Source organism: Mobula hypostoma, chromosome 30 (genome assembly GCF_963921235.1).
Source record: "Mobula hypostoma chromosome 30, sMobHyp1.1, whole genome shotgun sequence".
Lineage (NCBI taxonomy): Eukaryota > Metazoa > Chordata > Chondrichthyes > Myliobatiformes > Myliobatidae > Mobula > Mobula hypostoma.
Window position 1 is genome coordinate 20860485 of NC_086126.1, and position 24860 is coordinate 20885344.

General features: G+C 49.0%; 1 protein-coding gene across 1 annotated transcript in view; it reads left to right on the plus strand.

Moving 5' to 3' along the window:
- Nucleotides 1–4400: 4400 nt before the first annotated feature.
- Nucleotides 4401–24860, plus strand: part of ppp2r5b (protein phosphatase 2, regulatory subunit B', beta) — a 96093-nt gene continuing 75633 nt past the window's right edge. The window contains exon 1 of the mRNA XM_063036448.1: nt 4401–5936. Coding sequence (XP_062892518.1) covers nt 5777–5936 — 160 coding nt within the window. The 5' untranslated portion in view covers nt 4401–5776. The remainder of the gene's footprint in view (nt 5937–24860) is intronic.

The following is a 24860-nucleotide window of genomic DNA, read 5'->3' on the forward strand; positions in this document are numbered from 1 at the left end:
GTTAGCATCAGTGACATCAGCAGTTGGTCTGCCACCTGCCCTCAGGGGAAGGAGAGATAAGGAACAATGGAGCAGCGTCTGGAGATGTGTAATGAAGGGACGTGGGAGAGAGAGCTGTCTGGAGCGGCTCCCCCTTTGAACCCTGAACTGTTTGAAGTGATGGACAGGCGATACCCCAGCAGGGGGATAAAAAGGGACAGGTTCGCTAAGGCAGGACACACACACGCCACCCGAGGTAACGAGACCCTGGAAGCGGTGCGCCTCTCACGAGTGGGTGAGAAGTACCAGACAACGGCCAGGGTGGAAAGGTACGATCAGCGGGAACCCGGTGTGTGTCCGCCCTTGCCTGGGTGCCGGATTCACTGCAGAGGATCGACCGCATCTGGAGGAGGGGTCACAGTCGGTGACCTCAGGTGACATCACCAAGGACCCGCCCGAAAAGTTGCTTGTGAGCAATCTCGCCGGTCTGTGAGTGAAGCAGTGTTCTGAATGATCAGTTGTTCCTGTTCTATCTCTCTCTTCCCCCACGTTGTCCTTCGCCATGGCAACGATTACTGCGAACTGAGCTACTAAACTGGACTGAACTTTGAGTCATTTTGAAATTTGGTCATTTACCCCTAGACAACGATAGAGCTTGATTGATGCTGTTATCTTAATTCTGTGCACATGTGTGTTTATCATCGCTGAACTGTTGCATTTATTATCCTTTCGATTACTGTGTTGCTTGTTTCTTTAATAAAACTTTCTTAGTTCTAGTACTCCAGACTCCAACTGAGTGATCCATTTCTGCTGGTTTGGCAACCCAGTTACGGGGTACGTAACAGGTAGTAATGTGAAGGGGACAGGTCCTGGTTGGTCACGGTAGTGATGTGAAGAGGACAGGTCCTGGTTGGTGAGGTAGTAATCTGAAGGGGACAGGTCCTGGTTGGTGAGGTAGTAATGTGAAGGGAACAGGTCCTGGTTGGTGAGGTAGTAATGTGAAGGGGACAGGTCCTGGTTGGTGAGGTAGTAATGTGAAGGGAACAGGTCCTGGTTGGTGAGGTAGTAATGTGAAGGGGGACAGGTCCTGGTTGGTGAGGTGGTAGTAATGTGAAGGAGACAGGTCCTGGTTGGTGAGGTAGTAATGTGAAGGGGACAGGTCCTGGTTGGTGAGGTAGTAATGTGAAGGGGACAGGTCCTGGTTGGTCACGGCAGTAATGTGAAGAGGACAGGTCCTGGTTGGTGAGGTAGTAATGTGAAGGGGACAGGTCCTGGTTGGTGAGGTAGTAATGTGAAGAGGATAGGGCCTGGTTGGTCACGGCAGTAATGTGAAGGGGACAGGTCCTGGTTGGTGAGGTAGTAATGTGAAGAGGACAGGTCCTGGTTGGTCACGGCAGTAATGTGAAGGGGACAGGTCCTGGTTGGTGAGGTAGTAATGTGAAGGGGACAGGTCCTGGTTGGTGAGGTAGTAATGTGAAGAGGATAGGGCCTGGTTGGTCACGGCAGTAATGTGAAGGGGACAGGTCCTGGCTCGTCACAGTAGTAATGTGAAGAGGACGGGTATTGGTTGGTGATGATCTTTAATGATGGATGCCCCTCCCCTTGAAGATGAATGTGATGGTGGAGGGTATTAGGTCTGTGATTGTTGTGGCTCAGCCTCTTGTGACCCTGGACATCGGAGGCAATCCAACGAGAAGCAAGAGCAGACACAGCACACTGATTCGTGCAGCACGTCACCAGACACAGTCTGTCTGCAGTTGGTCTGCAGTAGGCCACCAGACACAGCCCCCAGTCTGAAAGCCAGACCTCCATAACACACTGTGAATGCTAACACAAACCAAATTTCGTGTCCAATTGATTAGCTAACGTAATCAAACCTTCTGGACTTGCCTTCTCTGAGGAACGTTGTCAAAGGCTTTGCTGAAGAAATCTATGCAGGCAATATGTACTATTCTGCCCTCATCCACACTCACAGTAAGCTACCGCACTGTGGAAAATTCCTAGGCATGTATACACAGCTATGGTGCCTGAGAGTTTCACACAGTACCGTATTTGTCGACATGGAGCGGAGAGCCAGATTGTAAATCTGGCGGGAGTAAAGGATGCTGGGAATGGTGAGGGTGGGGCACCGTGGGAGGGGTGTGGGACAGGTGGCAGAGAAGGAGTGTCAGGGGTGGGTACAGACACACCCAGCCCTGAGACACCAGGGAAGGCCATTTGATTCCAAACAATTGGTTTATTGATCATTACAGAATGTCTCCCTGGTGCTTCCTGCTCCCTCCCTTCTCCCTTCCCCTTTTCCCAACCATGATTCCCCTCTCCCTGCCCCCTTCCCACTCTCAGTCCACAATAGAGACCCACGTCAGAATCAGGTTTATCATCGCTCACACATGGCATGAAATTTGTTTATATTTCGCAGCAGCAGCAGTACTGCGCAATACATAAAATTACGACAGTACTGTGCAAAAGTCTTCAGCCCCTATGTGCCCGAGGTTTTTGCATGGTATTGTATAGCTGGGGTGCCAAAGACTTTTGCACAGTTCTGTACTTTAAAGAACTGAATGAAATTTGGGAGGCATGATTTCTCAGACTCTGTGCTGGCTATCCCGAAGCAGCTCTCGTGTTCGAGGTGAAGATGGCCCCTCTCATGCACGAAGATGCTCCCAGGGCAGTACCAGGGGAGAGGCTCAAATTCTTTCAGAAGAGGCCACACTCGCCACCTTGAGTGTGTATTTAGCACGGTCGTGATGGCGGCAGTAATTGTCCCCGTGAGTCCCCAGGATCATCTTTTCCCTGACGATTAGCTTTGCCTTTTGTCAAACTGATGGCAGCATTTCTTTCATTAACTCCTCGGCTAACCTTTGTAGTTCCACCGTGGCTTCAAATTGTCTTGGGCTTCTCCAGTGTGAACGAACAATGAACGAACAATCTTCTTAAGTGGAAGATTGTTCGTTCATTTTGTGGCATGCCATAGTACATAGGCAATCATGGTTTATCCATGATCATGGATTATAGAACATAGAAACCTTACAGCACATTACAGGCCCTTCGGCCCACAATGATGTGCCGACCATGTAACCTACTCTAGAGACTGCTGCGAATTTCCCTACTGCATAGCCCGTTACTTTTCTAAGCACCATGTATCTATCTAAGGGTCTCTTAACAGACCCTATTGTATCCACCTCTACCACCGTCACTGGCAGTGCATTCCACGCACTCACCACTCTCTGTGTGAAAAACTTATCTCTGACATCCCCCTTGTACCTACTTCCAAGCACCTTAAAACTATGCCCCCTTGTTTTTGCCATTTCAGCCCTGGGAAAAAGCCTCTGACTATCCACACGATCACTGCCTCTCATCATCTTATACATCTGTCATCATCGCTCCAAGCAGAAAAGGCCAAGTTCACTCAACCTCTTCTCATAAGGCACACCCTCCAATCCAGGCAATATCCTTGTAAAGCATCTGCAGAATTCCTGTTGTTTGCATTTTAAAACATCCTTGTAAATCTCCTCTGCACTCTCTCTATAGTATCCACATCTTTCCTGTAGCAAGGTGACCAGAACTGAGCACAGTACTTCAAATGGGGTCTGACCAGGGTCCTATTCAGCTCTTGAACTCAATCCCATGGTTGATGAAGGTTGACACACCATGCAGCTTCTTAGCAACACTGTCAACCTGCACAGCAGCTTGATTGTTCATGGCAAATCTTCTTACAGAAGTGGTTTGCCATTGCCTTCTTCTGGGAAGTATCTTTACAAGACGGGTGACCCCAGCCATGATCAATACTCGTCAGAGATTGTCTGCCTGGTGTCAGTGGTCACATAACCAGGACTTGTGATCTGCACCGGCTGCTCATACGACCGCCCACCACCTGACCCCAGGCACGACTTCACGTCACCCTGATCGTGGCAGGGTAAGTACATTTCACACCTTGCCCAAGGGTGACGTGCAGGCCTGCGGGGTGAGGAAGCACCTTACACCTCCTTTGGTAGAGACCCTGCCACCCAAATGGAAGATAAATTTTTTGTTTAAAATGCCAGATGCTGATGTCTATTTCCCTGCATCCCAGGTATGTCCTAGGCACCCAAATGGAAGATATTTTTGTTTAAAATGCCAGATGCTGCTGTCTATTTCCCTGTACCCCAGATAGGTCCTAGGCAGGGGAAGGAAATAGTGGGGCCGGTAAGCTTCTTTCAATATGAGGGTCAAAGGGCTGGACCGGCAGGACATGAGATACATTGCGACTGCGGACAAGGGCAAATTTTTTTTTAAATGGTAGACTACAACTCCCAAAAGGCTAGGCGCATTTACGTCTGCGCAACAGCGGCGGTGGTGATGTAATGCGAAGCTGATGATGCAAGTGTCGGATATAACGGGCCAATGGGGAGGGGGTTGGGGAGTCACGTGTCGTGGGCGGGGAGAGGTTACATTGTGTCAGCGCGCGGCTGCAGTGCAATATCGGGGCCGCGGCCCAAGCGACGGATCCAGGCCGGCCCCCGAGCGCGACCCCCGGGCTGCCCGAGAGACGGAGCCCGGAGCAGCGGCCTCGCCTACCTGCGGGAGTGTGCCGGCCTCGTCCCAGCCGCAGCGCCAGGGAGATGGGAGGAGACCCGTCCGCCTGACCTGGAGTGGCAGCCTGATGGTAAACGGGCACCGTCCGGAGCTAATTCCCCCCCGCCAACGGGAGAGCAGAGATAAATCCAGGCAGGGAATCTGGGAATATTGAACTCATCCCATCGAGGAAATCTGGGAGTAACGAGATAATCCCATCCAAGGATCTGGGAATACCGATCTAAACCCATCGAGGAAATCTGGGAATACTGAACTAAACCCAGCCAGGGAATCTGGGAATACTGAGCTAATCCCAATTCAGAATCTTGGAATACCAAGATCATCCCACTTTGGAAATATCAAACTAATCCCAGCCAGAAAATCTGGGAATACTTTGTTAATCCCAGCCAGAGATCTGGGAATACCGAACCAATTTCAGCAACAGAACTGGGTGCATTGTGCTAATCCCAGTGAATATACCTGGAACCTTGTGCTAAAGGGTTCCCAGCTAAACCCTGCCAGAAAACTAGGACGTGTGAAATTTATCCCAGCTAGGTCTGGGAAAGGTTTTTCTAAATCTCCCCTCAGCTGCTAAATTGTTCTTCCTAATTCTGGAGCTGATTGTGAGGATCGGCCCTACCAGGGAATAGCATTGGCCCTTCTAAGTCTCTGGAAACCTCTGGCAGGCTTGTACCAAACAGAGTAATTGAAGGTGGGTAGCTGCCTGCGTAAGAGTGTGTCGAGGATTGGAGCAAAGGTCTGACACCGGCCTGTACTGGAGTGTTTCAGAAACAGCAGCAAAGCCCAGGGAAATTGAAGATTGTGTCGGCAAATCCCGGCAGTGGGATCAACAGGCTCAGTTGGAGAATCCCGGCAGCAACATTCCCAAAACCCCAGTTGTGGAGGGGGGTCAACCAGCTCCTGTGGTTCAGAACGTTTCTGGGATGAGGACTGAACTTGAAATATTCCCTGGAATCCTGTGATCGCTCTGGTTTTCCTCTCGGTGACATCAGGGCAGGAGATTGCCAGGGGGGCTGGAGGAGTTGGAGATCCTGTGAGGCCAGTGTTGGGAAACGCTCCCTCCCTTCTCCCCCACCCCTGCTGTTTCCATTCTGTTGACCCAGAGATGGGCTCGGTTGGTGAGTGAGTGGACAGTCCGAGTGTTTTGTTCCCCGCCCAGCTCCCCCGGGCAGCGAGCAGCCTTCCTCTGGCCCACCCCCACCCCCCAGCTTGCCTGCGTGCCATGGAGCCCAAAGTGACCTCACCGGTGACGGCGGCCGAGAAGGTGGATGGTTTCAGCCGCAAGTCAGTGCGGCGAGCGCGGCAGAGGAGATCACACGGGTCCTCCCAGTTCCGGTATCAGAGCAGTCAGGTGGAGCTCACCCCTCTGCCCCTCCTGAAAGGTAAGCCTGGTCCTCCAATCACCCCCATCCCCCCAGTCATTGTTTCCCCCCCTCCGTTGGCCGGAAGCGTTTGGTGGGGGAGAGGCTGCACAAACTTGGGTTGGGTCCTCTGGGGTGATGGAGCCTGAAGTTGCACCTGAGAGAGGTTGATAAAATTGGGCAGATGTTCCGAAATCATCTCACAGGCTGGAAATGATGGAGCGAATTTTTATTTGTTTATTTAGAGATAGAGCGAGGGGAGGGCCAGGCCTTTTGGGCCGTGCTGCCCAGCATCCCACCCATTTAACCCCAGCCTAATCACAGGACAATTTACAGTGACCCATTGACCAAGCAACTGTACGTCTTTGGACTGTGGGAGGACACTGGAACTCCTGGTGGGAACCCATGGGGAGGATGTACCCATTCCTTGCAGGCAGTGGCGGGAATTGAACCCGGGTCATACTGCGACTCCTTATAGTGGACGCTGGGGTTGAACTGAGAACTTCATCATCCCGAGCTGTCATAGCATCGGACACTTGAGAGTAAAAGTAATTTTTTTATGCGGAGGCTGGTAGGTATATGAATGAACTGCCAGAGGAAGTGGATACTATTATAATGTTTAAAAGTTCAAAGTAAACTTATTATCAAAGTACATATATGTCACCAAATACAAGCCTGAGATTCATTTTCTTGAGGGCATCATCAATGACCAGTGACCATAACAGAATCAATGAAAGACCGCACCCTGCGGGGCAGACAACAAACTGCAAATACAAAAGAAAAGAAGTAGTAATAAATAAATAAACAGTAAATATCGAGAACATGAGATTAGCAGCCGTTGAAAGTGAATCCGTAGGTTGTGGGATCGTTTCAATGATGGGGCAATTGAAGTTACCTCACTGGTTCAGGAGCCTGATGGTTGAGGGTAATAACTGTTCCTGAACCTGGTGGTGTGGGACCTGAGGCTCCTGTACCTCCTTCCCGATGAAATCAGTTCAGAGTTGAGGTTATCCTCACTGGTTCAGGAGCCTGATGGTTGAGGGGTAATAACTGTTCCTGAATCTGGTGGTGTGGGACCTGAGGCTCCTGTATCTCCTTCCCGATGAAATCAGTTCAGCGTTGAGGTTATCCTCACTGGTTCAGGAGCCTGATGGTTGAGGGTAATAACTGTTCCTGAACCTGGTGGTGTGGGACCTGAGGCTCCTGTACCTCCTTCCTCCTGGGAGCAGTGAGAAGAAACATGTCCTGGGTGGTGGGGGTCCCTGATGATGGATGCTGCTTTCCTGTGACAGCGTTTCATGTAGACGTGCTCAATGGTGGGGAGGGCTTTACCTGTGATGGACTGGGTCGTATCCACTACTTTTGTAGGATTTTCCATTCAAGGGCTGTGTTTCCTTACCAGGCTGTGATGCAGCCAGTCGATAGACGCTCCATCACACATTTATAGAAGTTTGTCAAAGTTTTATACGTGATGCCAAATCTCTGCAAACTGCTCGGGAAGTAGAGGTGCTGCAGTGCTTTCTTCGTAATTGCACAAGTCAGCTCCTGTGAAATGATAACAGCAAGGAGTTGAAAGTTGCTGACCCTCTCCACCTCTGATCCTCTTGAGTACTGGCTCGTGGACCTCCTCCTGAAGTCAACAGTCAGCTCCTTGGTCTTGCTGACATTGAGTGAGAGATTGTTGTTGTGATACCACTCAGGCAGATTTTCAACCGCCCCCCTGTAGGCTGATTCATCACCACCTTTGATTCGGACAATGACAGTGGTGTCGTCAGCAAACTTGAACATGGCTTTGGAGCTGTGATTAGCCTCACAGTCGTAGGTGTAAAACGAGTTGAGCAGGGGGCTGAGCACACAGCCCTGTGGGGCACCTGTACTGATGGAGATTGTGGAGGAGATGTTGTTGCCATTCCAAACTGACTGGGGTCTGCAAGTGAGGAAGTCAAGGATCCAGTTGCACAAGGAGATATTGAGGCCAAGGTCATGAAACTTATTGATCGGTTAGGGTTAAATCAGAAGTTGCTGGGACAGCACAGCATGGAGGAGCGGAAGGGCCGATTCCTAAATGGGTAAATAGTGGTTAGGTGTGGCACTCACTGCTTGTGTTGGTGGTAGAAACCATCTCTGCCCTTGAATTTAAAGTACCTGTTTGGTCCTTGATGAGATATGTCCCCAGTGGACCATCAGATGGGATAGCATTTTCTCAGCCATCTGGGAATTGATGGGCCAAATGGCACTTTCTCTGTGGTAAACCTTACAACTTTATGAAAGCCTTCAATTTCAAATTGTATCCTTCTTGATACAATTCTTGATATCCTTCTTGATAGCAAAAACAGTTACTTTCCCCAAGCAGTAAGGCTGATTAATGCCTCCACCCACTAACCCACCCCTCCAGACCCCCAAACACCACTACTTTATCATCATTTCCTGTCAGAGTCACCTTATGTGCAGACACTCCTGTGCCTAGAAAACTTTATGTGTGTATATATATTTTTTGTGTGTCTTTTTAATTGTTTTGTTCCTTGGAGTAACAATTATATTGTTCTCCTTTACACTTGTGTACAGGAAGTGACATTAAATCAGCTTCAGTTTTGAATCTCAGATTGCTTTATTGTGGTTTCCATGTATGTAATTGTTGACAAAAATCACAGAGAATTGAACTCCATTTTGATATTCTGGGACTGGACGGGAAATGGGCTGGAGATTGAGATGCTGGGCATGAAGATCTTTGTGAGTAAGACTGTCTGATCAGGGTATCTGCCCTCCTTCTTCTCTTCATCCACCATCAGTGCTGCCCTCAACCGCATCGCTTCCATTTCATGCACGTCTGCCCTCACCCCATCAGGAATAAGGATCCGCTTGTCCTCACCTACCACACCAGTAGCCCTTGCACCTAGCGCATAATTCTCCATTACTTATGCCATCTCCAATGGGATCCCACCACCAAGCACATCTTCCCCCCTCCCACAACTTGCTGCTTTTCGCAGGGATCGATCCCTTGTCCATTCCTCCCTCCCCACTGATCTCCCTCCTGGCACTTATCCTTGCAGATGGAACAAGTGCTACACCTGCCCCTACACCTCCTCCCTCACTACCATTCAGGGCCCTTCCAGGTGAGGCGACACTTCACCTGTGAGTCTGTTGGGGTCATCTACTGAATCCGGTGCTCCCAGTGTGCCCTCCTGTACATTGGTGAGACCTGATGTATTTGGAGACTGCTTCGCCAAGCACCTATGCTCCGCCAGAGAAAGCAGGATCTCCCAGTGGCCACCCATTTTAATTCCGCTTCCCGTTCTGACATGTTAGTCCGTGGCCTCCACTGCCGTGATGAGGCCACACTCAGGTTGGAGGAACAACACCTTGTATTCCATCTGGGTAGCCTCCAACCTGATGGTATGACCATCGATTTCTTGATCTACCAGTAATAGCCCCCCCCTTCACCATTTCCCATCCCCTTTTCCCTCTCTCATTTTATCTCCTTGCCTGCCCATCGCCTCCCTCTGGTGCTCCTCCCTCATTTTTGCCTTCTTCCGTGGCCTTCTGTCCTCTTCTATTAATTCCCCCTTCTCCAGCCCGGTATCCCTTTCCCCAATCAAATTCCCGGCTCTTTACTTTGCCCCTCCCCCTCCTAGTTTCACCTTTCACCTTGTGTTTCTCCCTCCCTCCCCTCACCTTCTAACTCTGACTCCTCATCTTTTTGTTTCTCCAGTCCTGCCAAAGGGTCTTGGGCCAAAACGTCGACTGTACTCTTTTCCACAGATGCCCCCGGCCTGCTGAGCTCCAGCAGCGCGCTGTGTGTGTTGCTGGCATTTCCAGCCTCTGTAGGTTTTCTCTTGTACTGTGAGATTAAGGATCCCAGCAGATGCACGAGTTCACACTGTGTCTCGGCGATTCCAGCGGTACCGGGTGTCTGAGTGTATCCCTTTCAGGAACCCCGTGTGTCTTTTTTTTTGTGCTGCATCCGATCCGGAGAAATTACTATCTCATTCTCCTTTATACTTGGGTACTGGAAATGACATTAAACAATCTTGGATCTTGAGCCCAGCTTAATCAAATGGCCTCCTTGCTCTTTATCACATTAATCTCTGAGTTCTACATTTCTTCAAAGATTCTGATTATTACTTTTGGGTATTTGAATTTCCGTGACACCTGCTGAAACCCAGAAATGACATTTCCATCCACTTCCCTCGCTCGCTCCTTGGGGCCAATCTCTTGTATCAAGCTTTTGATTATCTTTCATATTTGGGACCGGAACTTGTAATAGTTGAGTTTATTACCAGGCGGTCAAGTAATCCTGTGCCCGGGTGCAATGGAAAACTTGCAGCAGATTGGCAGACACTTGGCATCAGATAGGAGCATTCACAAGGAAAGCAGAAATGAAACATAATTTTTATAAGAGTGATGTTCCTGGGTGTCAGCATCCCTGATGATCTACCTCGGCCCAACGTATTGGTGCAATTTTGAAGAAGGCATGACGGTTATATTTCTTTCGGAGTTTGAGGAGAGTTACTATGTCACCAGAGACACTGGCAAATTTCTTCGGCATTCTAACTGTTTGTATCACTGTCGGGTATGGAGGGGCCGTTGCACAGGAAGGCAAAGTTGCAACTCAACCAGCTCCATCCAGGACATCTTCAGAAGTCGATGCCTCAAGAAGGCAGCATCCCTCACCCAGAACGTGCCCTCTTCTCATTGCTACCATCAAGGAGGAACCGGAAGACACAGACTCAACGATTCGGGAATCCTTGCAGGCAGTCGGGGGAGTTGAACTTGCATCACAGGCACAGTAATAGTGTTGTCTCTAATGGCCAGGCCGCCGTGCCACCTGGGTGCGCGACGGATGTTGCCGACCTGGGGTAGCGCCACGGGTGGGTTCTACCAGGGATGGAGAGGGATGTACTTAGCTGTGTCCGCATCCATCACTCTTGGCAGCGTCTTTCATTCCTCTGCATTCAACTCTCCGTACGTGTAACCCAAGTTGGGTGCCGTGGTAGCAGAACGTAGTTCCAGAGTTCATTTCTGGCGCTGTTCTGTAAGGAGTCTCCGTGGAATGTGTGGGTTTCCTCCGGTTTCTTCCCACAATCCAAAGGTGTGCCGGTTAGTAGGCTGATGAGTCCTGTGATTAGGTTAGGGTTAAATCGGTTTGTTGGGGTTTGCTGGGCCGGCCTGGGATAGAGGGGTGTTTAAAACAGAGATGCGGAGAAATTTCTTTAGCCAGAATAAAGTTTGAGTGAGCTGGGTGTTTCTCCTGTCCAGAAAGACAAAGCTCGGAGGGTACGCAGAAAAAGGATGTTCTCCTCTGGTGGGGTTTGGTTTGAGGCGTAGAGAAAGCAGCCTCTTGGGATGGTGAGTGGACCACAAGGCTAAGGTGAGGAGGAATTTGATGTGCCCTTCCTCAGGTTCAACTCCAGTTGTCATTTCTCTACCCCCATCTTGAGCTGCACGCCAAAGATATTGGAGGAACTCGGCAGGGCAGGCCACATCTGTGGAATGAATAAACAGTTGACATTTCAGGCCGAAGTCCTTCATCAGGACTGGAAAGGAAGGTGTGGGGGGTGGGGGTGACATTCTAAGCCAAGAACTTTTGTTAGGACCGGAAAGGAAGGGGGATGACGTTTTGTACTGAGACCCTTCATCAGGACTGGAAAGGAGGCTATGCCCCCTTGTCTTGGTCTCCCCCACCATGGGAAACATCCTTTCCACATCTACTCTGTCACGGCCTTTCAACATTTGAAAGGTTTCAATGAGATCCCCCCTTCATCCTTTCAGCCCCTGACACTGTCTAAATTCATGAATGATATGGACATTGTGGATAGGGAGGCCTGAGAAAAAACCGGCAGAAACTAGGGCAGAAACGGAGTGGAGCAGGCTCGAAAGCCCTGGGGTGGTGGTACCTGTTCTGTTCTTTCAGCGATTTCACCTCAAGAGCAGGCGGCTGTAACTGTAAAACTTGCTTAACCAGGTGTAGCAGTCGAACATGCCTAAGCCTGTTACTCATAAATATTTGAACAATGTTATCACCTATTGAGAAAAGTTTCTGCGTTAGCAGCTGTTTGTCATGGTCATAGAACACAGCTGTACAGAAATTGGCAATTTGGCCATCTAGTCTGTGCCAGATCACACCCCTCCCATCCGCGTACCTATCCAAACTTCCAAGCTTCTCTTAAACGTTGACATCGAGCTCGCATCCGCCACTTGCGCTGGCAGTTCGTTCCACACTCTCAGAATGAAGACGTTCCCCCTCATGTTCCCCTTAAACATTTCACCTTCCACCCTTATCCCATGACCTCTAGAGTCATGTGTTTGACTTGAGTCTGTGTCTCTTCAGTCAGAGTTTGTGTCTGTGAAGTTTGGTTTTGCGTCGATTGTACAGTATAGAGTAAGGCTGTTCAGCCCAACTGCTCTGTTCCTGTCCTTTGGGATCCACGTGATTTCCCTTACACTCCTTTTCTTCTTGCCTCCAGGCATACCCCTCCTCTTCCTTCCCCCAGTGTACATTTCTGAGATTTTTCTGTCGTTTATGTGTTATGTGTGACATGCTCTCTTCTCACGGTTGCCATCAGGAAGGGGGTACAGGAGCCTCAGGTCTCACACCACCAGGTTCAGGAACAGTTATTACCCCTCAACCATCAGGCTCCTGAACCAGTGAGGATAACCTCAACTCTGAACTGATTACATTGGGAAAGAGGTACAGGAGCCTCAGGTCCCACACCACCAGGTTCAGGAACAGTTATTACCCCTCAACCATCAGGCTCCTGAACCAGTGAGGATAACCTCAACTCTGAACTGATTCCATTGGGAAGGAGGTACAGGAGCCTCAGGTCCCACACCACCAGGTTCAGGAACAGTTATTACCCTCAACCATCAGGCTCCTGAACCAGAGGGGATAACTTCACTCAACTTCACTTGCCCCACCTGTTCCCACAATCTATGGATTTGGTTCCAAGAGCTCTTCATCTCATGTTCTCGATATTTATTAGCACATTAGGACATCTTCAAGGAGCGGTGTCTCAGAAAGGTGGCATCCATCATTAAGGACCCCTGTCACCCGGGACATGCCCTCTTCTCATTGCTACCATTAGGGAGGAGGTACAGGAGCCTGAAGACACACACTCAATGATTCAGGAACAGCTTCTTCCCCTCTGTCACCAGATTTCTGAATGAACATTGAACCCATGAACACTACCCCACTGCTTTTTCTCTTTTTACTCTACTTATTTAATTTAACTTTAAAAAATATATTTACTGTAATTTATTGTTTATATCATTATGCCTTGCAATATACTGCTGCCTCATAACAACAAATTTCATGATGTACACCAGTGATTATTATTTTTGTATTTATACGGTTGTTTGTCCGCCCTGCTGGTGTGGTCTTTCATTGGTTCCATTGCTTCTCAGATTTACTGTGAATGCCTGCAAGAAAGTGTATATGGTGGCATATATGACCTTGCTTTGAAATTTAACCAGTCCCTCAGTAAAGCTGGGCGGGCGGCTGTATGGGATGAAAGTAAGTGGTTGGGACAGTCACGGTTCCCATGTTTGACACAAGTCTGTCCTGCCCTGAGCTAGGAGGCCGGTCTGGGTGGGTGGCAGGAATGAGAAAGGGGCTTGTTTTGCTGCGTGTGCTGATCTGTGGAGATGCTATTTTGTGATACCGGAAAATGTGGCCAAACTGGCGGGCTGCCCCCAGCACGTCCTTGGGTGTGTTGGTAGTTAACGCAAAGAACACATTTCACTGCGCAGTACTGCGCAAAAGTCTTGTGCTCATGTATATAGTTAGGGGAATGGTGAGAGAGGAATGTGGGACAGGGGGCAGAGAAGGAGTGCCAGATGTGGGGGTTGGTGTGGGTGCAGACACACCCAGCTCTGAGACACCAGGCAAGGCCATTTGATTCCAAACAATTGGTTTATTGATCATTACAGAATGTCTCTCTGGTGCTTCCCGCTCCCTCCCCTCTCCCTTCCCCTTTTCCCAACCATGATTCCCCTCTCCCTGCCCCCTTCCCACTCTCAGTCCACAATAGAGACCCAGATCAGAATCAGGTTTATCATCACTCACACACGTCATGAAATTTATTTTTTTTGTGGCAGCTGTACAGTACAACACATAAAATTACTACAGTACTGTGCAAAAGTCTTGGGTACCCTAGCAATGTATCTGTGCCTGAGATTTTTTTCACCGACTGTAGGTTTCAGTGTATTCATGTCACTGTACGTGATGGATAAATCTGAAAAGAGATTTATTTCCCTCCTCTTCCTGCAAGCAGAACAAGTGCCACACCTGCCCCTACACCTCCATATAGGGCCCCAAAACAGTCCTTCCAGGTGAGGTGACACCTCACCTGTGAATCTGCTGGGGTATCTGCTGCCGCCGCTGTGGCCTCCTGTATATCAGTGAGACCCATTGTAGATTGGGAGACCGCTTCGCCCAGCACCTACTCTCCTTCTCCCAGAAAATGTGGGATCTCCCACCCAGTGGCACCCATTTCAGTTCTACTTCCCATTCCCATTCTGACATATCCCACGGCCTCCTCTGCTGTCACGATCAGGCCATACTCAGGGTGGAGGAGCAACCACTTGTATTCTGTCTGGGTAGCCTCCAACTTGGTGACGTGAACATCAATTTCTTGAACTTCTCGTAATTGCCTTTTGCCCCTCTCCTTCACCTTTCCCCGTTCCGTTTCCCTCCTCACTATCACCTCCCTCTGGTGCTCCTCCCTCTTCCTTCCCAGGCCTTCTGTCCTCTCCTGTCAGATTCTCCCTTTTCTGGACCTTTATCTCTTTCACCAATCAACCTCCCAGCTCTTTTCTTCATCCTCTCCTTCCTCCCGGTTTCACCTATTACCTACCATCTTGTACTTTCCTCCCCCCCCCCACCTTCTTTGTCTGACTTCTTGGCTTTCTTCCAGTCCTAATGAAGGGTCTCGGCCCAAAACGTTGATAGTTTCCATGGTTGCTGCCTGGCCTGCTGAGTTCCTCCAGCATTTTGTGTGTTGCAAGAAATGTAGCGCCTTGCTTCTATCCAATTTGAATCCTTATCTAAAAAAAAATATTTTACCGGTTGTTTCTTCAGTTCTCATTCCAAATACCGCAGCACTTTGAGTTACACCTGTTCATTATTGCAGGTATTTAATTTGCCAATCACGCGGCAGCAACTCAATGCATAAAAGCACGCAGACATGGCCAAAAGGTTCAGTTGTTGCTCAGACCAAACATCAGAATGGGGAAGAAATGTGATCTAAGTGACTTTGACCGTGGAATGATTGTTGGTGCCAGATGGGGTGGTTTGAGTATCTCAGAAACTGCTGATCTCCTGGGATTTTCACACACAACAGTTTCTAGAGAGTGGTGTGAAAAACAAAAAAAAAAAGCACCTTGCGAGCGGCAGTTCTGTGGGAGAAAATGCCTTGTTAATGAGAGAGGTCCGATGGGAATGGCCAGACTGGTTCAAGCTGACGGCAACTCGAGTAACCACACGTTACAACAGTGGTGTGCAGTAGAGCATCTTTGATGTGGGTGGGGCTGATGACCACGAGCATGTACTTAGTAGGCACCTTTTTTCAGGTAAACTCCTGTACCCAATGAGATGGCCAGTGAGTGTAGTCCCTGGTATGCATCGACAAGTCTTTGTATCCCTTCGTGTTTGAAGTAAATCTGAACAAGCAAGCTATTTCTTTGTAGGCGTGACTAATCCCCCATAGGAGTTTGCCAGTTACTCCCTTCCCGGAAAGCTCTCGTGTGTTGCTTAACTTCCTTCAGTGATCCAGCCAGCATTAATTTAAAACGCGTGGCCTCTATAATCTGTTTAACGGCTCGAGGGTTTGTTGAAAGCCTCTGTGCAGTTTCAGGGAACGGCAATAATTGTCTAGCTGGTTGTCTTGATGGGGCTCTGGGAATAAAGCCACTCAAGTTTTGTGATAAGCATTCTTGAAATCTGGCTCCCTGTGAATCTGGCACATCAGAAGCAAACTTTTTAAAACAACAAAAGATATCCTGGGGTATAATTATCTGGAGCAGAGTCAGAAACAGAGTTATTCTGAGCCTTAATAAATCCGAGTCTTCCTGTTGTGTCCAACTCTAGTTCTCTGACTTTTGGAAGGACAGTTTGTGGTGGAAGGTCCGGGAGTCTTGGGCCCCACACTGCACGGTTCAATTGCCGTTGACACAGCACAGAAATGGGAAACTCGGTGGCTGTGGCCTGTAGCCATCAGCCCCTGGGCTGTCTTCGCTCACCTCAATGGCTCATGGCAGTCGAGTCACTTCTGGGGACTCTGCCGTTGCTGTTATTTGTTCACTTTTGGTTATGTGTGTGATTTGTTCTTTTAATTTTTGCATGTTTGATGGCTTTGTTGTGTGGGGGCTTTCTTTGAAAAGCTTCTGTGGTGTTTCTTTGTGTCTGCAAGAAGATGAATCTTGAGGTACTATTTAGATTGATAATAAGTGTACTGTGAACTTTGTGAAGGTGCTGGAAAGATTTGCTAAAGTGATTCTGGGGTGAGGAATTTCAGATCTAGGGTTATGCTGGAAAATCAGAGTCCAGTTTATGTCACTGGCGTATGTCGAGAAGTTTGTTGATTTGTGGCAGCAGCGCATTGCAATACATATTAAAAGCAATAAAGTATATATGATAGCGTGCAAAAGGTCTTGCGCCACAGCTAAGGTGTTTAAGGCTTTTTTTTGCACAGTACTGTATTTGTCAACGTGGGGCGGAGAGCGAGTTTGTAAATCTGGTGGGAACAAAGGATGTTGGGGATGGTGAGGGTGGGGAGCTGTGTGGGACAGGGGTGGGTGCAGACACACCCAGCCCTGAGACACCAGGCAAGGTCATTTGATTCCAAACAATTGGCTTATTGATCATTACAGAATATCCCTCTGGTGTTTCCCGCTCCCTCCCCTCTCCCTTCCCCTTTTCCCAACCATGATTCCCCTCTCCCTGCCTTCTTCCCACTCTCAGTCCACGATAGAAACCCAGATCAGAATCAGGATTATCATTGCTCACTTATGTCTTGAAATCTGTTTTTGTGGCAGCAGTACGGTGCAATACATAAAATTGCTACCGTGTTGTGTAAAAGTCTTGGGCTCCCCAGCCATATATATCTGATTTTGCTGCTAGTAGAGCCGTGGGACACTTCATGGGGTCTAGAGATTGGCCGGGCTCAGGAGAAGGTAAAGGAAGATATGATTGATAGGGTTGTTCTCGGAGCCAGCATGGAGCCAGCGGGCCGAACTGCCTCCTGTACCACATGTCTGTGTCTGGGCACTCTATAATGAATAGAGACAAGTGATACCAGGGGTACGGAGGTTCGGTTGGGAGGCTTGCGGACGTTAATCTTGGCGCAGTGAAGGAGATTGAGTTACCAAGGATCCTGAGAGGGAGTATGTCAGTGCTTTAGTAGCAGTGACTAGTGGGGTACCGCAAGGCTCAGTGCTGGGACCCCAGTTGTTTACAATATATATTAATGACTTGGATGAGGGAATTAAATGCAGCATCTCCAAGTTTGCGGATGACACGAAGCTGGGTGGCAGTGTTAGCAGTGAGGAGGATGCTAAGAGGATGTAGGTTGACTTGGATAGGTTAGGTGAGTGAGCAAATTCATGGCAGATGCAATTTAATGTGGATAAATGTGAAGTTATCCACTTTGGTGGCAAAAACAGGAAAACAGATTATTATCTGAATGGTGGCCGATTAGGAAAAGGGGAGGTGCAACGAGACCTGGGTGTCATTATACACCAGTCATTGAAAGTGGGCATGCAGGTACAGCAGGCAGTGAAAAAGGCGAATGGTATGCTGGCATTTATAGCAAGAGGATTCGAGTACAGGAGCAGGGAGGTACTACTGCAGTTGTACAAGGCCTTGGTGAGACCACACCTGGAGTATTGTGTGCAGTTTTGTTCCCCTAATCTGAGGAAAGACATCCTTGCCATAGAGGGAGTACAAAGAAGGTTCACCAGATTGATTCCTGGGATGGCAAGACTTTCATATGATGAAAGATTGGATAAACTAGGCTTATACTCGTTGGAATTTAGAAGATTGAGGGGGGATCTGATTGAAACGTATAAAATCTTAAAGGGATTGGACAGGCTAGATGCAGGAAGATTGTTCCCGATGTTGGGGAAGTCCAGAACGAGGGGCCACAGTTTGAGGATAAAGGGGAAGCCTTTTAGGACTGAGATTAGGAACAACTTCTTCACACAGAGAGTGGTGAATCTGTGGAATTCTCTGCCACAGGAAACAGTTGAGGCCAGTTCATTGGCTATATTTAAGAGGGAGTTAGATATGGCCCTTGTGGCTAAAGGGATCAGGGGGTATGGAGGGAAGGCTGGTACAGGGTTCTGAGTTGGATGATCAGCCATGATCATACTGAATGGCGGTGCGGGCTCGAAGGGCCAAATGACCTACTCCTGCACCAATTTTCTATGTTTGTTTCTATGTTTAGCTGGTGGCTGGTCAGGAAACAAAGACAGTGTATGATCATGCTTTGGTACAAGGAGTAAAGACCTAAACTATTTTCTAAATGAAGAGAAAATTCAAAAATCAGAGGTGCAAAGGGACTTGGAAGTCCTCATGCAGGATTCTTAAAGTTAATTTGCGAATTGAATCTGGTGAGGAAGGCAAATGCAATGTTAGCATTCATTTCATGAGGACGAGAATATAAGAGCAAGGATGTGATGCTGAGGCTTTATAAGAAGCTGGTCCGACTACACTTGGAGTATCCTGAGTGCTTTTGGGCTGCTTCTGTAAGAAGAGATGTGCTGGTGTTGGAGAGGGTCCAAAGGAGGTTCATAAGAATGATTCTGGGAATGCCAAGATAAATTTATGAGGAGTGTTTGATGGCTTTCTGCCTGTATTTGCTGGAGTCGGGAAGAATGAGGAGGGGATCTTATTGAAACCTCTGAATATTGAAAGGCCTAGATAGAGTGGATGTTTTCTGTGGCAGGGGAGGACACAGCCTCAGAACAGAGGGAGATCCATTTAGCACAGATGAGGAGGAATTTCTGTAGCCAGAGGGTGCTGAATCGGTGGAATTAATTGGCTTTGATGGCCAAGTGGAGATAGGTTTTCGATTAGTCATGGTGTCAAATGTTACGGAGAGAATGGGGTTAATACATCAGCCAATGTGGAATGAGCAGACTGAATGGGATGAATGGCCTAATCGGTGAGCTCGTTCAAAGTACCAATAGAAACACAAGGTTTTTTGTCTCTTCCACTTGGTCATTTCTTCACTGATATGTGGTTTAAGAACAAGGTTTCCGCCCTGATGTTATCGAACACAGCCCAGCTGCTATCTACAAATTTGTCATCTTGAGGAAGGTTCACGGCCCCCCAAATCGACTGTTTACTCCCCTTCATCAGTGCTGCCTGGCCTGCCGAGTTCCTCCAGCATTTTGTGTGTGTTGCTCTGGGTCTCCAGCATCTGCAAAATCTCTTGTGTTTATGATTTGTCATTCCAGTCACCAGGTTTGGGACCCGAGGCTCCTGTACCTTCTTCCCGATGGCAGTTAAGTAAATTGATTATCAAAGTACATATAGTCACCACGTACAACCCTGAGATTCATTTTCTTGTGGGCATACTCAGTAAATCTATGTAATAATAACTACAACAGAACCAATGAAATAGACTGCTCAACTGGGGCGTTCAACCAGAGTGCAGAGATAATAAACTGTGCAAACGCAGATGGAAGACATAGTAACAATAAATAAGCTATAAATATCGAGAACACATGATGAAGAGTCCTTGAAAGTGAGTCCATAGGTTGCAGAAACATTTCAATGATGGGGCAAGTGAAGCTATACCCCGGGTCCAGGAGCCTGATGGTTGGGGGTAGTAACTGTTCCTGAACCTGGTGGTGTGGGACCTGAGGCTCCTGTACCTTCTTCCTGATGGCAGCAGTGAGAAGGGTGCATGTCCTGGGAGGTGGGGGTCCCTGATGATGGATGCTGTTTTCTTATCTGAGAATTAAAGGGTTTACACATGTGTGTTCGGTATATGGGCCTTTACCTTTCAATATTTGATAGATTTCAATGAGGTCCCCCCTCATCATCTTGGAGAGGATATTTCCTGTAGTGGGGAAGTCTAGGACCAGAGGACACAGATAGAGTGGATGTGGAGAGGATGTTTCCTATAGTGGGGGGAGTCTAGGACCAGAGAACACAGATAGAGTGGATGTGGAGAGGATGTTTCCTATAGTGGGGGAGTCTAGGACCAGAGAACACAGATAGAGTGGATGTGGAGAGGATGTTTCCTATAGTGGGGGAGTCTAGGACCAGAGAACACAGATAGAGTGGATGTGGAGAGGATGTTTCCTATAGTGGGGGAGCCTAGGACCAGAGGACACAATCTTAATAGAGGGATGTCCATTTAGAACAGAGGTGAGGAGGAATTCCTTTAGCTAGAGGGTGGTGAATCTGTGGAATTCATTGCTACAGACCGCTGTGGAGACTTAAGTCATTGAGTATATTTAAAGTGGAGGTTGATGGATTCTGGATTAGTTAGAGCGTCAAAGGTCACCGGGAGAAGGCAGGAGAACGGGGTCGAGAGGGATAATAAATAGCCATGATGGATTGGTGGAACAGACTCGATGGGCCAAATGGCCTAATTCTGGGCCAAATGGCCTAATTCTGCTCCAATGTCTTATGGTTTAAGCTGTTGGGGGAGAAAATTCTTGCAGGGAGGTTTAACTGTGGGAAGAATGGTTTAGACTCATTTGGCAGTGTGGAGGGGAGGGAGTGTTTGGCAGCTGGGGAGATTGACCTCACTGTGAAAGGTAACTTCAAACAAACCAGCGGGAAAGGCAGACACAGCTCAGGGAGCTGGTGAGTTCGGCTACATCTACTTTAATGCCAGGAATCTTGTTTGTTTATTTATCGAGATACAGCACGGAATAGGCAGTACCGGCCCACACTGCACTCCCCCGATTAAACCCCAGTCTAATCACATTGGACCATTCTACGTACCGTCCCGTCACACACTCCCAGGGTCAGATACAGAGTGAATCTCCCTCTACACCTTCCCATCACACACTCCCGGGGTCAGACACAGAGTGAATCTCCCTCCACACTGTCCCATCACACACTCCCGGGGTCAGATACAGAGTGAATCTCCCTCCACACCGTCCCATCACACTCTCCCGGGGTCAGATACAGAGTGAATCTCCTTCGACACCGTCCCATCACACTCTCCCGGGGTCAGACACAGAGTGAATCTCCCTCCACACCGTCCCATCACACACTCCTGGGGTCAGACACAGAGTGAATCTCCCTCCACACAGTCCCATCACACACTCCCGGGGTCAGACCCAGAGTGAATCTCCCTCCACACTGTCCCATCACACACTCCCAGGGTCAGACACTGTGTGAAGATCCCACCACACCATCCCATCACACACTCCCAGGGTCAGACACAGAGTGAAGCTCCCTCCACACAGTCCCATCACCCTCTCCCAGGGTCAGACACAGAGTGAAGCTCCCTCTACACGGTCCTATCACACACTCCCAGGGTCGGACCCAGAGTGAAGCTCCCTGCACACCGTCCCATCACACACTCCCGGGGACAGATTCAGAGTGAATCTCCCTCTACACTGTCCCATCACACACTCCCAGGGTCAGACCCAGAGTGAAGCTCCCTCTACACTGTCCCATCACGCTCTCCCGGGGTCAGACACTGTGTGAGGATCCCACCACACCATCCCATCACACACTTCCAGGGTCAGACACAGAGTGAAGCTCCTTCTACACACTCCCATGGTCAGACACAGCGTGAAGCTCCCTCCACACTGTCCCATCACACACTCCCAGGGTCAGACACAGAGTGAAGCTCCCTCCACACCATCCCATCACATACTCCCGGTGTCAGATACAGAGTGAAGCTCCCTCTACACCGTCCCATCACACACTCCCAGGATCAGACATAGAGTGAAGCTCCCTCCACACCGTCCCATCACACACTCCCAGGGTCAGACACAGAGTGAAGCTCCCTCCACACCATCCCATCACACACTCCCGGGGTCAGTCACAGAGTGAAGCTCCCTCTGCACTGTCCCATCACACTCCCGAGGTCAGACACAGAGTGAAGCTCCCTCTACACTGTCCCATCACACACTCCCGGGGTCAGACATAGAGTGAAGCTCCCTCCACACTGTCCCATCACCCTCTTCCAGGGTCAGACACAGAGTGAAGCTCCCTCCACACTGTTCCATCACACACTCCCGGGGTCAGACCCAGAGTGAAGCTCCCTCCACGCTGTCCCATCACACACTCCCGGGGTCAGATTCAGAGTGAAGCTCCCTCTACACCCTCCCATCACACACTCCCGTGGTCAGACACAGAGTGAAGCTCCCTCCACACCGTCCCATCACACACTCCCGGGGTCAGTCACAGAGTGAAGCTCCCTCTGCACTGCCCCATCACACTCCCGAGGTCAGACATAGAGTGAAGCTCCCTCCACACTGTCCCATCACCCTCTCCCAGGGTCAGACACAGAGTGAATCTCCCTCCACACCATCCCATCGCACACTCCTGGGGTCAGACACAGAGTGAAGCTCCCTCCACACCGTCCCATCACACACTTCTGGGGTCAGACACAGAGTGAAGCTCCCTCCACACCGTCCCATCACACACTCCCGGGGTCAGACACAGAGTGAAGCTCCCTCCACACCGTCCCATCACACACTCCCGGGGTCAGTCACAGAGTGAAGCTCCCTCTGCACTGCCCCATCACACTCCCGAGGTCAGACATAGAGTGAAGCTCCCTCCACACTGTCCCATCACCCTCTCCCAGGGTCAGACACAGAGTGAATCTCCCTCCACACCATCCCATCGCACACTCCTGGGGTCAGACACAGAGTGAAGCTCCCTCCACACCGTCCCATCACACACTTCTGGGGTCAGACACAGAGTGAATCTCCCTCCACACCGTCCCATCACACACTTCCGGGGTCAGACACAGAGTGAAGCTCCCTCTACACCGTCCCATGACACAGTTTCAGGAGGGGTTCAGGCACCATGATCACTGTCGGTACACTGTGGACACCAGCCTTTTCACCTGGCCCTTCCTCTGTCTAGCCCTCCCTGCGCCTTTTAGTCACAGATCTGTGGCGTCAGGGAGCATTGTGACGCAGCGTCTCTGTGAGGGGAAGGTCCTGCCTCGTGCATGGTGATGCCTTTATTTTTAGAAGCAATTGGAGGGGTGCCACTTGTTATGCGTGTTAGCATTATGTGGAAAACTCGGATCTAACCCAGGAGATGAGGAGGAACTGGTTTTCCCAGAGAGCAGTGAATCTGTGGAACTCTCTGCCCGGGAAGCTGTAGAGGTTAACTCAGTAGCTATATTTAAGGCACCGAGATGGAATGATTTTTGCAAAGTGGGAATTAAGGGTTATGGGAAAAAGGGAGGGAGGTGGTGCTGGTCAAAATAAATTTATTGCCAGTGTGTATTTGTATACATAGAACCGTACACAACCCTGAGATTGATTTTCTTGTGGGCATACCCAATAAGCCCATAATAGAATGAAAGCTGAAATGGCAAGCACGAGAGGGCACAGGTTGAAGGTGCTTTGGAAGTAGGTACAGAGGAGATGTCAGGGGTAAGTTTTTCACGCAGAGAGTGGTGAGAACGTGGAATGGGCTGCCGGCCATTCGTGGAGTCGGAAACGACGGGGTCTTTTAAGAGACTCCTGGACAGGTATATGGAGCTCAGAAAAATAGAGGGCTCTGGGTAACGCGAGGTAATTTCTAAGGTAGGGACATGTTTGGCACAGCTTTGTGGGCCGAAGGACCTGTATTGTGCTGTAGGTGTAAACTACACCTATTTGGGCATTCAATGAGTGTTCAAAAGATGACAAAACTGTGCAAATACAAAAAGAAAGAAATAATTATAATCGGTAAATAAGCAGTAAGTGTTGAGAACTGATGCTGTGGCTTGGGCCTACTCCGGGATTAAACCTGATGACACAGTTTGGTTCAGAATGTTGTTGCTTTCTTTTGTTGTTTGCATGATTGGTGTTTTTTTTCTCCCTTTCTTTGCACATCAGGTGTTGATCTTTATCACTTTAATTGGGTTCTTTTGGGTTTTTTGCTGCATGTAAGCAAATAAATCTTAAAATCGTTAATTTATGCGTTCTTTGATAATAAATGTACTTTGAAACCTGAGGTGAGGAGTCCTTGAAAGTGAGTCCATAGGTTGTGGGAACATTTCAGTGATGGGGTGAGTGAAGTTATCCTCACTGGTTCAGGAGCCTGATGGTTGAGGGGTAATAACTGTTCCTGAACCTGGTGGTGTGGGTCCTGAGGCTCCTGTACCTCCTTCCTGATGGAATCAGTTCAGAGCTGAGGTTATCCCCTCTGGTTCAGGATCCTGATGGTTGAGGGTAATAATCATTCCTGAACCTGGTGGTGTGAGTCCTGAGGCTCCTGTACCTCTTTCCTGATGGCAACAGCAAGAAGAGAACATGTTCTGGGTAGTGGGTCCCTGAACTTGGACGCTGCTTTCCTGTGACAATGTTTTGTGTAGATGTGCTGAATGGTGGAGTGGGCTTTACCTGTGATGGACTGGGCCATATCCATTATCTTTTCGTAGGATTTTCCATTCAAGGGCTTTGGTGTTTCCATACCAGGCTGTGATGCAGCCGGTCAATATACTCTCCACTATAGAAGCTTGTCGGAGTTTTAGATGTCATGCCGAACTCCAAAGAAAGTAGACACGCTGCCTTGCTTTCTTTTGTAGTTGCACTTGTGCGATAGGCCTCGGACAGGTCTTTTGTAGTATTTAAAGTTGCTGACTCTCTCCTCCTCTGATCCACTGATGAGGACTGGCTCATGGACCTCCAGTTTCCCTGTCCTGACGTCAATAATCAACTCCTTGGTCTTGCTGACATTGAGGGAGAGGTTCTTGCTGTGGCACCACTGTCTCCCTCCTATATGCCGTGCTGTATCTCAATAAATTT